The sequence below is a fragment of the Phalacrocorax carbo genome, chromosome 2 (assembly GCF_963921805.1).
Source record: "Phalacrocorax carbo chromosome 2, bPhaCar2.1, whole genome shotgun sequence".
NCBI classification, from domain to species: Eukaryota; Metazoa; Chordata; class Aves; order Suliformes; family Phalacrocoracidae; genus Phalacrocorax; species Phalacrocorax carbo.
In genome coordinates, this window is record NC_087514.1 from 118,205,329 (window position 1) to 118,223,054 (window position 17,726).

Below are 17,726 nucleotides of genomic sequence, written 5' to 3' on the forward strand. Positions count from 1 at the left end.
AGAGACTCCTCTAGTTGTCTATGACTGCATTTAGGTTAGCATTCAGTTTAGAGCAGTTGTACAGTTTTGGAGCAAACCCACTCATCATCATTTATCACACCATGGTTTCTGTCACAGGTTGGTTCTGGTGTACACAAGCTAGATTCCTCCTGGAAGAAACTAAGCTTATGTCCAGGTGTTCACCAAATGTGCCCCATTTGGTTATAAACTTCCCCCACTGAACAGATACATCTCTGAACCAATGAATCATGTCTTGAGACAGGTTCAGGCTGTGTGCAAGATGGGAATATTTGGTCTGAGGAATCAGACTGACTTCCCTGAAGCAAACCTGCTGAACCATGTACTGTGTAGGTGTAGGCCTTCAGCGCTGTCTAGTTCAGTCTATTGGTCTGCTCTTGGTGTGCTGAATTATCTGCAAGTTCAGACATATCCAGAGGGTCTGTGCAAAGTACATGAACCAAGTCTGGGGTCTGACTGTGCCATAAGCTCTACACAAGGGAGATCTCTTCCATCTGCTGTTTTTGGAGAGAGAAAATGCATGAGGGAGTGAATAACAGAAAGGCATCAGGTACCTGAATGGCAGTATCCACAAAAGAATGGAATAATACTATTTGCAACTCTTTTGTTAGGAAAAAGTCAGAATAAAACTTGACATTTTAGAAATTCAAACCACATTATTTTAAAAATTGTGAAAAATGTTGAAGAACCATTCTGTCTTTTCCAAATATTTACTACCTAATTACCTTTCTGAAAATATTTGTGAATTCTAGTTGTTGGATTAGATGTATTTCCAGTTTTCAAAAGCTTCTGGGTTTCTTCAATTGCTACACCATTATGGAAAACATCTTACTAAGGTACATTCACTGTACTTCAGGTTGATAGATAACTAATTGGGAAGAAGCAGAGAGCACACATGGACTGAGAGGAGGAATGAAAAATGCATGTTTCTGATGTTCCCCTGCATCCTTTCTCCTCTCTGGGGAAGTTCATGGTATATAGCCTTCTGTGTCCTGCATACTGTCAAGGACCGAGGAAGAATTACTGGGATACATAGAGCTGTGGGAGCATCTGCACAAGAGGACTTTAATTATCACTAGTTCCATAATATTCCACTAGTCTGGTAACCTGGCTGTGTTTCCTCTTCTGTAGCTGAATTGTCTTTTCAAGGACAATGCTTGGTACTACATTCCCACGGGGATGGGGTATGGAGAGTACTAGGTGGGTGAGATTCCCAGCCTTTATTTGCAAGGGATATTGAATAATGCAGTTTATGTGTACGCATGCATGCACACACACATACACAGAGAGGGCTAAATAGCTGCACTTGTAGTCACAGGTACAAAATAAAGACCATTATTTTCTAAATAAATTCTAAATTATTAGCTTTTTATATTTTTTGTGGTTGCACACTGATTTTCTTTCATTCCATTACTGTATATTCCGTTATATGTTAAACTATCACTATGTTATTAAATTTGCAGAAACATTCCCATAACAAAAAGCTTCTGGATTAAGTCAAGAACGTTAACTGTGAGATATTGGAAGTATTGTAACAGCGCTACATGAAGACTGCGTCTTTGTTAAATACTGGTTTTACTATAGTAATAGCACTTGCCAATGCTTTTTAAAGGACTGCCTTAAGTATGTGTGTTTGAACAGGGAGGTGGAGTTGCTGTTGATATTTTCCTGCCCTTTTGCAGAGATTTATCTGGTTTTTTAGTAAGGGACAAGATACTACTTCCAGAAGGTGTTGATATGAAAGACACTGGAGTAACAAATCATGTTAAATATAAAATGCATTCTGTGAAAACAGGTTCTTTTGTCTGCCAAAATACTGTCTTGTGTACAACAGAGGTATATGGTATTTTTAAACTTACAAGTCTCTGTCTTTAAGCAAACAAAACCTACATGGATATTGCAAACAATTTCTATACTTAAGAAAATAATTGTTTATAGGCTTAAATTTACTAAAAGGATCAATCTGCTATTTCTTGGGCCAGATTATGTTGATAGTTTGGAATTGCAGGGCTTTTTTAATTTTTTTTTTTGGTCCCCTTAGGCAGTATAAGCCTGGTGTGCTTCCTAGGTCTGTATAGGAGTTTCACCTGAAACAACCCCCTGTTACCAGGATGGCCTAGAGCATTTGGTAATGCTTTCTGCTTTCCTTGTGTGGCACATTAGGGCTCCTGTGGTTGCAGGAAGTGGAGAAATACTTGGTGGACAATGATGTGGGAGGACACAGTGCAGATTTGTCTGTGTTGTGTTCCCCATGCCTGTGGAGGACGTGGCTCTCCCAGCGTTCCCGTCTCACCTGGGTTCTGCAGCAGCAGCCACTCTCCTGGGAAGGCAATGGTCAGGACAGGCAAATATTGAAAGCCGGCCTCGTCTGTGAAGCATCACTCATCTTGTCTGTATGCAAAGTGGTATGAACGTCTTTGCGCTGGTTTTTCTAACAGCGCGCACACAATCCTCTGATGCTATGACTTGTCAGGCTGTGAAACCACCTTCCTTAGCAAGCTCTGCTGTTCATTCTGCTGCCTGCTCTTGTTTATTCTGCTCCGTGTTCTGCGGGAAGGGTCAAGGAAGACTCCTCTAGTTTTCTCATGGTAAAGGAAGTAAATAATAGTGACTCAGTAACAACACTGACTCTAGTGCAAATTGATGGAAGTACAACCAGGAAGAGGGAAGGATGACTCATAGTGAATATTTCAGAGATTTTCAGAGCCAATGTCTGAGTTATCCTCCTGCTGTACACTAGCCAGGCTATGAATTGTGGTTTATAAGGTCAAGCCAGACGGCACTGTGAAAGGAGCACTGGGAGAACAACTGTTAAAGGTAGTAGGGGTGTTTCTACTCTTAAAGGAAACTCTTTCAAGTTGATACAGGCAACAAATTGGATTCCTAAGAAAGGTAGACTCACAGATGCCACCCGTGATGCAAAGAATATATTGCACCTAAGTGTGATGGAAGATTATGTACATTTTTAAAAATACTTTAATTAAATATTTTTGGCCTGTTTGAATTGAACAACACTTTATTTCTAAGAATGATTGTTTCTATTTATCATTCTTCAGGTATAACCAAAAGGGACAAAAAAGGTCATTAACTTCAGATGACCTAGTACTGAAGGTCAAGACCTGATGGGAGAAATGTGAAATTCTTCAATGAGAGAGGCATGGGGAGAGGCACAGAGTGTGACAAATGGGAGGAGGGAGGGCAGATAAATGCTGCAAGTGTGCCAGCGTTTGAGGAGTACTTTGCTTTCCTCTGCTGTTCATGAATACAGAGTTAAATACTCAGAGGAAGATTGTCAATATGGCCAGGAATTCAGTTTTCATCCCTTTAAGATTAGGTGCACCTGAGAATTAAACTAGGTTTTTTCACTTGGTACAACAAGGAGAAGAAAGACAGGATTAAATATGTGACAAAACACACTATTCTGAGTTGCAAAGTGGCAAATAGAGATTGACTGATACAGAAGTAACATGCTAGAGAGACTTTTGGAACTACACTTTGGCTGCTTCGTACGTAGGATAACCCTTAGTAAATGGTAGGGAGAAGAAAGCTGTTAGGCTGTAGAGTTTATTGGGTCAAATAAACTACTTGTAATAACTAGTTGTCAATGCTGTTGATTCAGTGCAATTCTATAGACTTCTTTATTTCTGGGAATTATTTGGAAAGGACATTGAAAGATAAAATTCTACTGATTTTAGCTAAAAGAGCCAAGAAACATTGACATATTAGTTGTAGGCAGTGAGAAATATGCTTCAGGGAGAGCGAAATGACATTTATTGAGAGGAAATGAGATAGAAGGGTATGTAGCAAATGTTTATATAACTATAAATCACTATCACATGTGGGAAGGAAAATAATCAGGAAAGCCATATAAGAAAGGTGGTAAAACTGTAAGGATATTTTCACAGAATCATAGAATCGTTAAGGTTGGAAAAGACCCTTAAGATCATTGAGTCCAACCATTAACCTATCACTGCCAAGTCCACCACTAAACCATATCCTCAAGCACCATGTCTACCCTTCTTTTAAATACCTCCAGGGATGGAGACTCTACCACCTCCCTGGCAGCCTGTTCCAATGCCTGACAACCCTTTCGGTGAAGAAGTTTTTCCTAATATTCAGCCAAAACTTACCCTGGCGCAGCTTGAGGCCATTTCCTCTCATCCTATCACTTGTTACTAGGGAGAAGAGACCAACCCCCACCTCACTACAACCTCCTTTCAGGTAGTTGTAGAGAGCGATAATGCCTCCCCTCAGCCTCCTCTTCTCCAGGCTAAACAACCCCAGTTCCCTCAGCTGCTCCTCATAAGACTTCTTCTCTAGACCCTTCACCAGCTTCGTTGTCCTTCTCTGGACACGCTCCAGCACCTCAATGTCCTTCTTGTACTGAGGGACCCAAAATTGAACACGGTACTCAAGGTGCGGCCTCACCAGTGCCGAGTACAGGGGCATGATCACTTCCCTACTCCTGCTGGCCACACTATTCCTGATACAAGCCAGGATGCCATTGGCCTTCTTGGCCACCTGGGCACACTGCTGGCTCATGTTCAAGTGGCTGTTGACCAACAACCCCAGGTCCTTTTCCTCCAGGCAGCTCTCCAGCCACTCCTCCCCAAGCCTGTAGCGTTGCATGTGGTTCTTGTGACCCAAGTGCAGGACCCGGCACTGAGCCTTGTTGAATCTCATACCGTTGGCTCCAGCCCATCGATGCAGCCTGTCCAGGTCCCTCCGTGGGGCCTTCCTGCCCTCCAGCAGATGGACACTTCCACCCAGCTTGGTGTCATCTGCAAACTTACTGAGGATGCACTCAATCCCCTCATCCAGATCATCAATGAGGATATTGAACAGGACCAGCCCCAACACTGAGCCCTGGGGAACACCACTTGTTGCTATGTTGTTAGATGTTTGGTAGGGTAGTACAACAAAGTATTACATGCTTGTAATCTAAGAGGAAGGTATCACAAAAAGCTAACGTAAATATTAATAGAAGCTTACAGTTTTGTAGTCACATTGCAGGGCTATGACGTATATAAGTGAAATTATAAAGTGGATGAATACTGGCTGGACGCATAGACTCAGATAGTAATGGTCTGTGGTTCAGGATGGAAGTACTAGAAAGGAAGAAAACTTTTTGCCTGATCATCACTTGCAGTTGATGTTCAACATGGAAGCACACCTTTTGGCCCTTCTCAATCAATCAGTTAAACCTAGGATTTAACCAGGAGGTCTTGCACCTGCAGCAGAAGTGCTTGTCCCCGATACTGGTGTATTTCACCTCAGAACACCCTACCTGGCTGCAGAGCAGTCTCTAACTGAGATAGGAGGGCAGATAAAAGAGTGAGGAAAAAACTCTATTAAAACCCAGATTTATTTTCATGTGTTCTATGTGGCAGTATTAGAATGGGAGGGCAAAGGAGTCTGTACTCACAGCACTGCTTCTTGGAAAAGATCGTTTCAGCTTTCCTGCAGAGGTTTCTGATGTCCCCAGAGCTCCCCAAAATATCTGCTTTGTAATTCAAGACGTGCTTCTCCCTCGCTCCTCCACTTCCCCAAAGATTTCAAAGCCTATCAGTTAAATGTAGTGGATGGTCTCTGTTCCTGTGATATCCAATATGACAAAAGAAAATGGGGTTTAAATACAGTCTCTTGACAATTTACAGGTTTATAAAGTGAGAAGGAATTTAAAATAATACCAGTATATTATTTGTTTCATTTATCTACACTCTGACATGTCAGTCATTTCCAACTGATGATAGAGGCTGATTGACAGTCTCTGTGCCAGCAACAGAAAAGGAAACTTCCCTGAAGAGCCACTAGCACAGTGTCTATAGAGTAACACAGCACAAATCATTCATTTTATGAAATGGCTTCACCTGAGCATGAAAATGTTAACAGATTGGGTTAGAGCCAGGTATGACAAGCAAGGTACTGGTCTGGGGCAAGTGAACCACAACTTATCTTGGTGCTGACTGAATTTATTCTCTCTCTAGCAAACGCAGAGCCTGATATGCTTTTTTTAGACAAAGCTAAGTGTTGAGTATGCTGGCATTTTTCTGGATTTATCAATGGTTTAACTGGTTCAGTTGTGATTAATACAAAGCTTCCCCAGGTTGGCCTTCATGACATCTATATTATGGTACTTAATAAGAAATATGGAGGTGTCGATGCAATTCTTTTCCTATTATCAGAAGTGTTTGCAAATGTAAAAAAAACAAACAAAACATACCAACCCCACAACAACAGTGCTTCTGCTCTACTGGATTTCTTTGTTTTTAGAAAGAGATTGTCCCCAGAATCCGTGATACTTTTTTTATGCAGGTAACTGATTATTTTTTACAGTGCTGTCTCCGGTTGTAGAGGATAACTGTATTTTCTAAAAGTAGGGTATACACTTCTCTTTTAGTGTTAATTTATTCAGCCCAATGAATATCAGTCCAGGCAGATGGGTTATGTCAGTAGGGAAATATGGAGTCCATTTGGTCTCCACATTGTTGTTGCAAAGACTTGTTTAAAATAAATACTGAAATAGTGTTTTTTTCTTGTACCTCACTTAACCTTAACTAAACCTAAAACTATCCTAAGCTCCTAAATACTTTGCTATCCTATGAGACCTCTGATGGCATTGAAGTTGCATGCGGTCAGCTCACCTTTTGTATGTCTGTTTCTGTTACTGATTCCTTAACAGGGCTCACACTGTTGGTAGCCATGTGGTAAGTGGTACGGACATAGCGTTCAGTCTGAATATACAGTAGTCGCATTTAGATGTCATCATAGGCCTTCTGCGTTAAGTGACAAAGGGGAAGACTTTGACAACAATTGTAAAGAATTTAATGGGACAAGATCGTCAGTTAGCAGCACCATCACTGTTTGCTCCTACCTTTGAAAAGAGAGAAAGAAAAAAAAAGTGAGATAGGAATACCCACTAATTTTAAAGGAATTTAATTTTATAGAAATTAAAAACTGGAAAGGCCTTTAACAGATACTAGTAAGCTCTTAGATAAAAGAAACTGCACTTGGTGTAATTGGGCTGTGAAATATTAATCTTCCTGATTTTTGATATAAGTGACTTATAACTATTTATGAGCCTCTCAGGTTTGAATGCTGAGGTGTCCCATCCCCCTGCCTCCTGCCGAATACCTGTGTTTTGCATTGTGGTTTTTTTGATGTTACTTTTTTTTTCCCATTTATGGTGCACTCCCTGCTGTTTAATCCTCCCTGAAAGTCAGCCACTGCTGCTGGATCGAGATATCTCTGCACAGATTGAAGTGATGTGTGTTCCTTGAAGGGTCCCCACCTGCAAGTAGTGTGTTTGCATGTGTACTAGCATAGCTTTTTGACAGCACCAGCAACATGTAGAATACTAATAGACATACTAAGTGTTAAATATAGCATGAGGAATAATTGTGAGCCTAGAAAAAACAGACATCATATTAAGGTAGTTAATTAACTTGGCATTTGCTGTAAAGGGGCACAGTACTATCCTGTGCTCTACTTTTTAAAGAGAGACAAGCAGAGTTTCACCAGGGACAATTTAGTAAAGACATAAGAGAAGCTAAAGGTGCGTGTGGTGATGGTGTAGCACTGCCTGTGACTAGAGAGTTGTGTTAGATGCCCATCCTGATGGAGAAGAATAAACTGCCTGAGAAGAAGAGGCAGGTAAAAGAAATGAGCACTGAAGCTTTAGAGAGTAAATAATGATGGAGGCGTATGCCAGCTGGGAGAATTTGGTTCTTACTGCATATAGCAGGGGAAAAGATATATGACCCAGTCAGGGTATAGCTTCATCACTATTTGCACTATGCCACACATTGTGGCATAGAGAGCATGGAGAGGATGAAATGGTAAGTAGCTCTCCTTGGCAGTTCTGGCTAGTTAACTCCTGGGTAGGGATCAGAGAGGGGCTGTAAACCTTCCACTGTTTTCCCTAAATTTAGCAGCATTGCACTAACCTGGTTGGTCTGCTTCTGGGGGGAGCTGGGGTGGAGGGGGTAGTCAGGAGGAGAGGGGAAACAAGGGCAGAGTGGGAACCACTTCTAGTAATCACAATATGGGACCTTGAACATCAAATTGAAAATGTGAATGGGACAGAAATTTCAGTCAGAGTCAGCCTGTGACTCCTTATTGTGCTAGTAACCGAGGAATAAGATGCTGTCAGGTCCCGCATGGGTGAAAGGAGCTTTAACCCCACCCCAGCATCTGATGTACATCTGGCAGGTCTAAGTAGAGCAGAGGCAGGAATACTGTGTACACTTTGGCCTCTGAATAGGAAAAGCCCTTTGTCCTCCAGCATTAAATCTTAGAGAGCATTGGTGGAACTTTTATTTTCAGCTGATCTCTGTATCCCAAGGAAACTCCCATCCTAACAGACCAGTCTTGGGCTGACTGTGGGAGTAGAAAAATGTAAGGTGCAGCTGGTGGAAATAGCTTCTGTGAAAGGCTGGGAACGGGCACACCAGGACTTGTTCACCTGCTCGCCAGACTACGTAGATATCCAGATCTCGTGCTAAGTGAAATGTCACAGTAGCTTGTACATGTAGGTAAGTATGAAGGGTGCCTGGCCAGAAGAGTGTCTGAAGCCATTCTCTTCTGTGGAGGGAAAAAATGTCTTAAGGCTCTTAACAGTGGTCAAACTAAGGTTAAAACCAGTCTTAAGACAAATTGGTGATCTTCATGGACTACTCTGAATCTATTCTCAGTGGTGAGAATAGTGCAAACAAATGCAGAGAAGAGAGACAACCAGTTACACAGCTGAGCAGAACGCTGCTCCCCTAAGAAAAGCATTTTGCAGCATATGCTGCCTGCTCACTAGTCTGTGAAGGACAAAAGGCTCCAATGCCAGGTGGATAAAAGGTAGATTATCTTATGAAATAGATGTAATTTGAATTAAGAGGACTGGAAACAGAAGCCTTCATCTGTAGTGCTGAAGGAGAAAGGTTTTACCGATCTTTGATAACTTGTGGTCAAAGTGCTGCTCCTCTGTTCAGCAGGAGGGAGTGATGTGAAGGAAACAGGAGTTACCAAAAAACTCCTAGCATCATTGTCCCTTCCTTTCTCCTCTTTTCCTGTGCAGGCAACTAGAATAGATTTAACTGCTTCTGTCTGTTGGGGAAGATAAAAGGTGGCTAAACAGTAGGAAAATTTGTATTTGGCCATCACACAAGACAGCAGCAGAGCAAGTGGGAACCTCACCAGCTGGACTTTGCCTTTAAACTGGCAGGTGCCAGTCTGAAATGGAGACTGGTGTGAGGTGACCGTAAGCTGGCCACAGCCCGATATTTGGAGGCATTCCCTCAGAAAAGAGCGGAGGCCGGGTTTTGGGGAGCCTGGCAGACAGACTTGCTTATACAGACTTGGTCTTGGAGCTTGGCATGCTGCTTTGTAGCTGACTAATACATGTTGCAATCCTTTCCAAAGGACTGTCTGCTGCTGCCAGTGGTAGTGGTCCCACCGCTTTCCCATAAATGCCTCTGTGTGAGGCTGCTTTTATAGGGTAATTGGACAGTGTTCCCAAAACTGGACTCTTGAACAAAACCTATTGGGCACACCCTCACCTCATCTTCCACCTCCCAGAGGAATGCGCTAACCATCGGTGGTGTACTGCTGTCTGTGGAATACCTAAATGTTTCCTAAGGCAAGGTGCCCTGGCCTCGTGAGTGCCTTGGCTGCTTTGGTTATGTTTCTGTCTGCTCTGTGCTCCAGTGAATATTTGTAAATAACTTAATGGTAATCTTGCCAAATAAGAACAATGCCTGAGGAGGCCATTCAACCTGATGTCTGTTGGTGGTAGTGAGGATGTTAAGTCTCCTTTGCATAGAGCAGAGACCTAAATTAGACTTCCACATTCCAGGCAACTCTTTCAACTGCTGATCTATTACAGAAAAAAAGGCATGGTATCTCTGCTACCCAAATCACTGGGTGAATCAAGCCAACTGTCAGGTTTCCACCAGGAACTGTTCTCCATGTTATATGGAAAGCAGGTAGGTTTCCTTAGCTTTTTTTGTTGTCAGATAGCCTTCAGTCCTGCTGTTTTATTAACTCCCTTCCACTGCTGCCCCCATGGAGAGGCTTGGAGTTTGATCATCCTAGTCCTATATATGTAGCAGTGACTTTTAAAAATGTGTTTCTCAAACACATCATAGGCTTCCTTCCAGCTTTTTTTAAACCTCACAGTATTATCTTACTGTGGCAGGTTGCCAACATGTATATTGCTGTTGACTTTGCAGTTTGAGGTTATAGCTCCACCTGCCCCCAGCCCTTGAGTGTGCAGTGATGCCTCTTGGGGGGAAGCGTACAGGGCCATCTAGGATTTTTATTTGTTTCAATTATTAAAATATAGAATAATTACAGCCATTGAGCTTTGTGAATGTCAAACTGTAGCTCAGAGAAACAAGCATCCTTATCACACTGCCAGTTAAAGTAAGAACCAACTTATAAAAGAGAATAGGGAAAAAAGAAGAAAAGCTTTTCTCAGACAAGCTTGTACTTCTGTATTCAGGAGAGGACAATATGGTCACTAAATGAAAGATGCTGTAAAGGTGTTCTGTATATATTTATGTATTTAGATCAAACAAGTTTATTTTTGCCATTGCAAGTTTTACTGTTACTGCTATTGTACAGCAGATAAACTGAAACATGTAAAAAGCTGGAGACTTTGGACAAATCACTCTAAATCAGTGGCAGTGAAGAGCAAGGAAAACAATCCTGTAGCTTCAGTTTGCCAGGTGGTGTTGTACATTTACAAGTCTGAAGCAGTGTTACTTGTAGAAACAAAAGGGTTGCCAATTCATGGAGTCTAAAGATGACTTACCAGACAAGGTTTTTCAGAGCGGCTGTTGCCCAGGTGTTGAGGAGGAGCCATGCAGTGAGACGTGCTGCATGTCTGCACAACTCGCCAGCCACATTTCAGCAGTGTCTTCCCTTGCAACGTGCTGTGCAGGACCTGTCTTCAGCATAACATGATACCTGACCTACCATATCATTTGTAAAACACTGTACAAAACAGCAAAGCAGAATATCGTACTTCTTGCAAATTCAGTTAAAATCCTCTAAGACACTAAAAATGAATAAATCATGATGATGAAAGCTATTTAAAAAGAAGGGCAACAAAAAATGTAGTGGGTGAAGAGGGGAAGGTGACTATTCACCCTCAGAATATAATAGCAAAACCTACATCTAAAGCATTATGCTAGAAAGTATTCCTGACCTGACTTTGTGTAGGGTTACATACCAGGAGTCTATCACCCAAAACATTGAGTAAAATTAATTACATATTTATTATGCAGACTCTTGCAGATTAATTAATACAGGCCTCTGGAAAAAATCTAAGTATGCACCTATATATTTTGGAACTTGTAGTTTAATAAAATGTTCTTTGACAGAATTAGTCTTGGTGGAAGGCATGGTGGTTATCTACTGAGTATTCTTTGCTCCTTTTGTATTCATAGGCAGTCAGTGAAATGCAGCCACTCAAAAGAGGAAATTAAATCCAATCTTAGATTAATTCAAACAGCAGGAGTTCTCTTCTCCGCAGATCCTTATTACTGTGTTACACATAACCATAATAGCTGAGCACTATCAGTTGTGGCTTAAGTGATGTGAATAAATGCTGTCGTTTGTGGTTCCCACTCTTCCATCCTTTTTTGTGCAGAGTCTTTTTTTTCCTTGTTTTATTTGTACACATATTATATGTATACCTATAAATACTTCCCCAAGAATGGAAGGTACTATAATGCTGGGGGAAGTAAGCGCACATGAGTGCACACACATTCTTGCTTTTTCTCTGTCCCGTCCCCCTCATCTGTGTTTTGTTGAGGGAAACGGTGTTGCATGAGGAGGAAGGGGGAATGCTTGCAATGGCTGTGTGGTTCAACCTGTCTTTTAGAAAAAGTCAGCTCCCGCACAGGTGACTGCCATCCTTTTGGAAGTGAGCTTCACTGCATGAGAGGATCACTGTTGTTGACTGTGCTCCTTTCCTTAGACCACTGTTACAATCTTCTTGCACCAAGCTATTTGAACATATGAAGGTAAAGTCTGGGACTTTCAAACTCAGGATACCTTGAACTTCAACTTGTACCTCCTGAATTGCAGCACTACAAACTTTCTCAGTATATTGAGATTGGAGCTCAGATTAATCATCCTGCTTACAGTAATCATCCAGCTGAAGCCATGTGCAAGTGAGGTATTCTCAGTATTGCTGGGAGTAAACCAGAGCCTACCTTTCCCTTTGACTGTGTCATTTTCCTCAAACCAGGCAGATTCCGTTGGCTATCAGTGTTGTGCAGCACTTCAGCTTCACAGGGAAACCCATGTTTTACTTCCAAGGAAAGTGTGTGGAAAGTAGCCTTTTGGCTTCAACTGACAAGTCCTGTTGACAGTCCCTTTTGCCATTTGACTCCTCACAGAAACCAGAATAGCCTTTGGCAGGTAGTGCGTGAGGGCCTTAATTTGTTACAGCCGTCGAGGGATGTGCATTGCTATCTTTTCTGTTCTGCCTGGTTTCCTGTGGAAATGAGGCTGTTTCTGTCATGCTCTCTCTGCCAGCCTGCCCAACCATATCTATTGACTTTTTGAATCCGCTGGCCAATTTTAGTCCTATTTAGCAGTGAGGCAGATGCCTCAGTGATATTAAGTAATGAATGTTGACAGCCAGATAGAGGAGTGAGATGTAATTAATGCCTGTACTGATGAAAAGGCTTCAGTGTGTGCTCAGCTTTTTCTAGGTATCAGGCTTTATTAGCTCTGTTATGAATGAAACTGCCTGTTTTTATATTGTGTGAGCATTATTGTAGTGCTTTAATAGGTGGCTTTGCTTCTGTGGTTTATCTTGCTATCGTGCATAAGAGCCCTAATGAGGATTCAAAATGCCATTAAGCATGCCAGTGTTGAGTGTGCAGGCTGATACTACCAAATACCAGTGTTACTAATTCTGGGAGATAATAAAGCTGTGTTGAAGACAAAAATCTCTTCTTTCACTGCTCTTCCTGACCTCAGCTCTTTAGCTGTTCTCATCTTACGGTGAGGCCAGCAACTGCTGCCTGGGGTCTCCAGCCTAAAGCAGGGTTTGCAGCATCTTGGGTTGCTGACACTTCTTCTCTGTGACGGATTTCTTCCTTGTATCGTGTAGCCCTCACCTTCACCAGCTGCTCTTTTGGGACCCGAGATTCTTGCCTGACCTCCAGTGCAGAAGCTTTGCTCTGTCTCACTTCATTGGTGCAGAGCAGGATGTGGGCTGTGGATGGACGAGTGACATGGGGAACAGCTCACTTATTCTCCTGTTCCCCTAGAAAAATTGTCCATGCGGTACCATGGTAGGAGGGAGGAATGCGGATAACACAAACTAGTCCAACCATCCCATTTAATCTGTGGGATAGTTCTATCAGTTTACATGAGAAGGCAGTTTGACTTGCACAGTTCAGGCATTTCCTCTTTTGCATTATAATCTCATAACCTTTTTCACCTTTACATTCTGTAAAAATGTGGAAAAATTAAGTTTTGCCAGCTGGACAAAAATCATAAAGAAATATTACTCACTTGAAACTCTGAAGAGTATTTACTTGGGTTTGAGCAGCTGGTCTAAGATAGCCAAACAGCAAACAGGGGACAAACAGCAGAAACATACATCGTTTTGAAGTTTTAAATTTATAAAAGGTGTGTGTCTGGAATATGGTTAAATATGATGTATGTGCAAGTTCAAAAATTATATGCTGTAGATCACTGCCTTAATTGCCTTTTAAACTTGACATTTAGGACTGACCTGTCAGACTTTCATAAAATAGGCTGGTTTTATTTTGAGTTATGAATCTGAGTCAGAAATAGCAAATAAGATGATGTCTAGTCCAGTAATGTGAGTCTCTCTAATATTCCAGGCTTGGCTCATAACGGTGTTTATAGATGATCTTGGTCGAGTTCCTGAAAAAGTATGCAATCAGTATATTCTTTTTTTTTAAGCATTAATTTAAGCGTAATTCAGAACATGTCATGGCTCTGTCTTCTTGCAACTTAGGATATCTCTTGTGGTACCTTTAAATTTTGTTTAGACTTTTATGTTACTCTAGTCTTATAAGTGGTTCTTATCAGCAATTGGAAACCGCAAGGTAGCCACCACTAATTCTGAGAAATTGAAAGAACGAATGTATGTACATGCACACTATTCTATAAGCTTTTATTTAACATGTTTTTCATGAATCCTAATTTTTTTTTTTCACTTAATGTATATACTAGTCGTATATGCCAGAAACTGTGTGATGAGTTTGCAGACTTGTCTGCTTACATAACTGTTCCTTCTGGATGTTTTTTATTACACATATCCTAGGATATATTGCCTAATAGGTGAAATATCAAAAGCACAGTAAAATGGGAGATAGCAGATTGCTGAATAACACACACGCACATTTTATTTTATTTTATTTTATTTTATTTTATTTTATTTTATTTTATTTTATTTTATTTTATTTTATTTTATTTTATTTTATTTTATTTTATTTTATTTTATTTTATTTTATTTTATTTTATTTTATTTTATTTTATTTTATTTTATTCTATTTTATTTTATTAACAAATGAGCTTTTCTGCAGGAATACAGAAAACTTTAGGGGATCTGCAAACAATTCCATGAACAGTTGGCTCAGTATTGGTCCTAACTAGTAAAGCAACCAGATCTTTCTGAAATGAAGTATGTGATTAACCTTCCTTGACAAATTGCAGCTATTATGAATAATATAACTCCATGGATCAGAGCAAAACAAACTTAGCACTTCAGTTTTCAAAACTGTTGATCAGCAGGATTTTTTATTCCTGTGCACCAAGCTTTTTGCCTTTCATAGGCTGGTTTTTGATTTGTAAAGTGTTCTGAATGCAGCCCTGAATTCTCAAAGGACACTATGGCTTTGCACAGCTGGAGTACCTGGAGCAGTGGCCTGGCTCCCCTGAGGACACTCTCGCTGGAGCTGAGTGATGGGAGACTGTTTGCCCTGGTTCATGACTCAGAGAGTTTAAATGATCAGCTACGGGTGACTCCAGGGAATATAGGAGCTTGTGCTTCCCAATTATGGATTTAGAATATGGATTTCTGACATTTATTTCACACCTGCAAAAGTTATTCGAAGAGTATAACATGAAGATATGGAAAGAGGAGAAAGGCGAAGAGATTTCCCACTGAAATTCTGTTCATATTTTTGTTCTTTTGCTTTTTGTTCCAGTGAAATGAAGCAGAAGTTGGATGAAGAGGGTAACAAGTGCAGCATCCTTTCCAAGCAGCAGAAGTTCAATGAGCACTGCTGTATTCGCTGCTGCTCCCCTTTCACGTTCCTTATCAACAGCAAGCGACAGTGCCAAGACTGCAAGTACAACATCTGCAAGAGCTGCAGTTCTTACCAGAAGAAGGAGAAGGCCTGGATTTGCAGCGTCTGCCAGCAAGCAAGGTAAGGGCCTGTTGTTCAGCAACCTACGTAAAGCAGCTGTGGCCTGACCTGAGCTTTTTCCCTGTATTTGTCAGTATTTAACGCTGGCAGGACATGAAGTACCTGTTTATGTAGGGGTTGATTTGTTCCTGAGGTATGACGTGCCTGGTTTTTGTGGAGGTTAATTTGTTCTGAGAGTGTTTGGTTACCTGTTGCATTTTCCAGGCTTGCTTAGCTGGATTGATGGATCAGCAAGCAGTAATTGGACTTAGCTTGAGCAGGGCTGGGATCTCCTGAAATGCCTGGGTTACTAATGGAACCTGAGCACAGATGGTGGTAAGGCAGTTAATCATTTTGCAGCAAATCCCACTGATGGGTGGGGAGTGGAAGGAAGAATATTGGTGAATAGATCATCCAGCTGTGACTGTGTTTTGGAGTGCTTTTCTAGATGCCAGCTTATTGGTGGGGATGCCTTGGGCTTACTTTGGCAAATAATAAGACAAAATTGCAGTGCAACCTGTTACAATTCTTAATGTCTGTTAAGAAAATGCTGCCAGGCTTCTATTTGCAGAGGGTATTGAGGGTTTACTATCTCATCCTCTCAAGGCTAACAGAGATGCAATATTTAAAGATAGCACCAGAAAAACAAAGCAAAATCAAGCAAATACATAACAGCAGGAAAGGGGCCATTCCTTCTTGTCTACATTGCAGGCCAGGTTTCAAAAGCAGCCTTAGCTGTGGAGACATAGCACTGAGCAAGGCCTTTTTACTTAGACAAGAAGAGTGAATGAAATAACTTGATTCCTCATAGTTTAATTCTGTATGTTCCTCATAGTTTAATTCTGAATGTTGGTGACTAAAGCAGCTGAGCAAATGTGATAAAGATGGCTGTATGTTCTTTGTCTTTCCCTTTAGCGGAGAACACAGGACAAAGACAGGGGCCGAGTCCCTTTCCAATTCTGTATTATATTCCTGTGCTCACAAAAGAGTCATTGCTCCCACTTGTTTCCCATTAAGACCCATTTTAAATTTAAGCTTTCACATAGTATCTGTGAATGGAGCGTGTGCCCTTTGACATTCAGCCTTAAAATGATAGGGATCCCAGATAGATGATGCTGTGTTTCCAATGCCAGCCCTTGAACCCAAAGGAGGTTGTATTCTCCAGGTCACCTGCTCCTTCTCTGCCTTTTACCTTGGAAAACCTACACGTACAACCCTTTCCCCAAGGGAAGAGGAAGAACGATGACAGGAGTATCTTTTCCAGCAACACAGAGAGCTGTGGAGACAGTGCTTGTTTCTACTAGTTATTCGACCGTTTCGTATTACACCTCTTTCTTCCACTTCTCCTGAGTTGACCCATACAGGCAACAGAACAGGCAGCCAGGTTCGTGGATGCTGATGAACTGCACTTAAAATAGTTTTTGCTGAGTCCACAAAAAAGTATCAGAAGAATTTAATTTTGGAAGAAACATCTGTAGCTGTATTACAAAAACGCTATTTCTGACCCTTGAAGTCAGTGCTTTTCCCACAATCCTGTGCAGCCCTCAGAGTCACCACCTGTAACTCAGTTATAAACATTTTCTTTGAGACCTGAGACACAGCTTGAGTTATTTTTCAGTGAATAAATTAACTAATGCTTCTGCTAATAATTTTATGGTCTGGTTTATTTATTGGAGTGTGTGACTTACAAATCGCTATAGGGGAATGTAGGGGAAGCAGGGGCTGACATTCCTCGGGGGCTGCTTGAGGTGTTTTGGTTTGGTGAGGGCTTTTTTTGGTTTTGGGGGTGGTGGTGGGTATTTTTGGTTTTAACTATCAGTTAGTATTTCTTCTAGGGAAAAACATAGGGGGAAACACCACCAGTGTGTTTTGAGTTCCTGTGGCTTTCTCAGTGACTTATCCCTCAGATGGAGCATGGAGTGTATTCTCCTGCCCCTCCCCAGCTCCTCCTTTTATGTCTTTTTATTTTTGCCTTTAATAAGAAGGCACAAGCAGTGGAGGTGGTTCTCTGTTTAGCGGCTGCTTGTCTGCATATCTTACTGCACAACAGATAGTGAGCTAGAAATATCTGAGAGGACTGCATTTTCAGGTTCTTTTTTTTTTTTTCCCCTCCCCCTCCCTATCGTTTTTGCTTAATTCTGCAACAGTTAGTGTTGTAATTCTCTGCAGAAAGAGTTTGGTCAAACTGGAAAAGTACAAACATATACAGTTCAGACTTCCCATAATGATGTTTGTGCTCTTCAGCAGTGCTCGAATAATCCTGAGTTTTATTTCTAGTATGTATTTAGAATATGTCAACCAGTTCTCTGATGT

General features: G+C 41.3%; 1 protein-coding gene across 3 annotated transcripts in view; it reads left to right on the forward strand.

The window, feature by feature from the left end:
* The window catches only part of MYRIP (myosin VIIA and Rab interacting protein), a 236,577-nt gene that overhangs the window by 96,129 nt on the left and 122,722 nt on the right, over positions 1-17,726 (forward strand). For all 3 annotated transcript variants that reach the window (XM_064444043.1, XM_064444040.1, XM_064444041.1), the window contains exon 3: positions 15,213-15,434. In XM_064444043.1, coding sequence (XP_064300113.1) covers positions 15,213-15,434 — 222 coding nt within the window. The remainder of the gene's footprint in view (positions 1-15,212; positions 15,435-17,726) is intronic.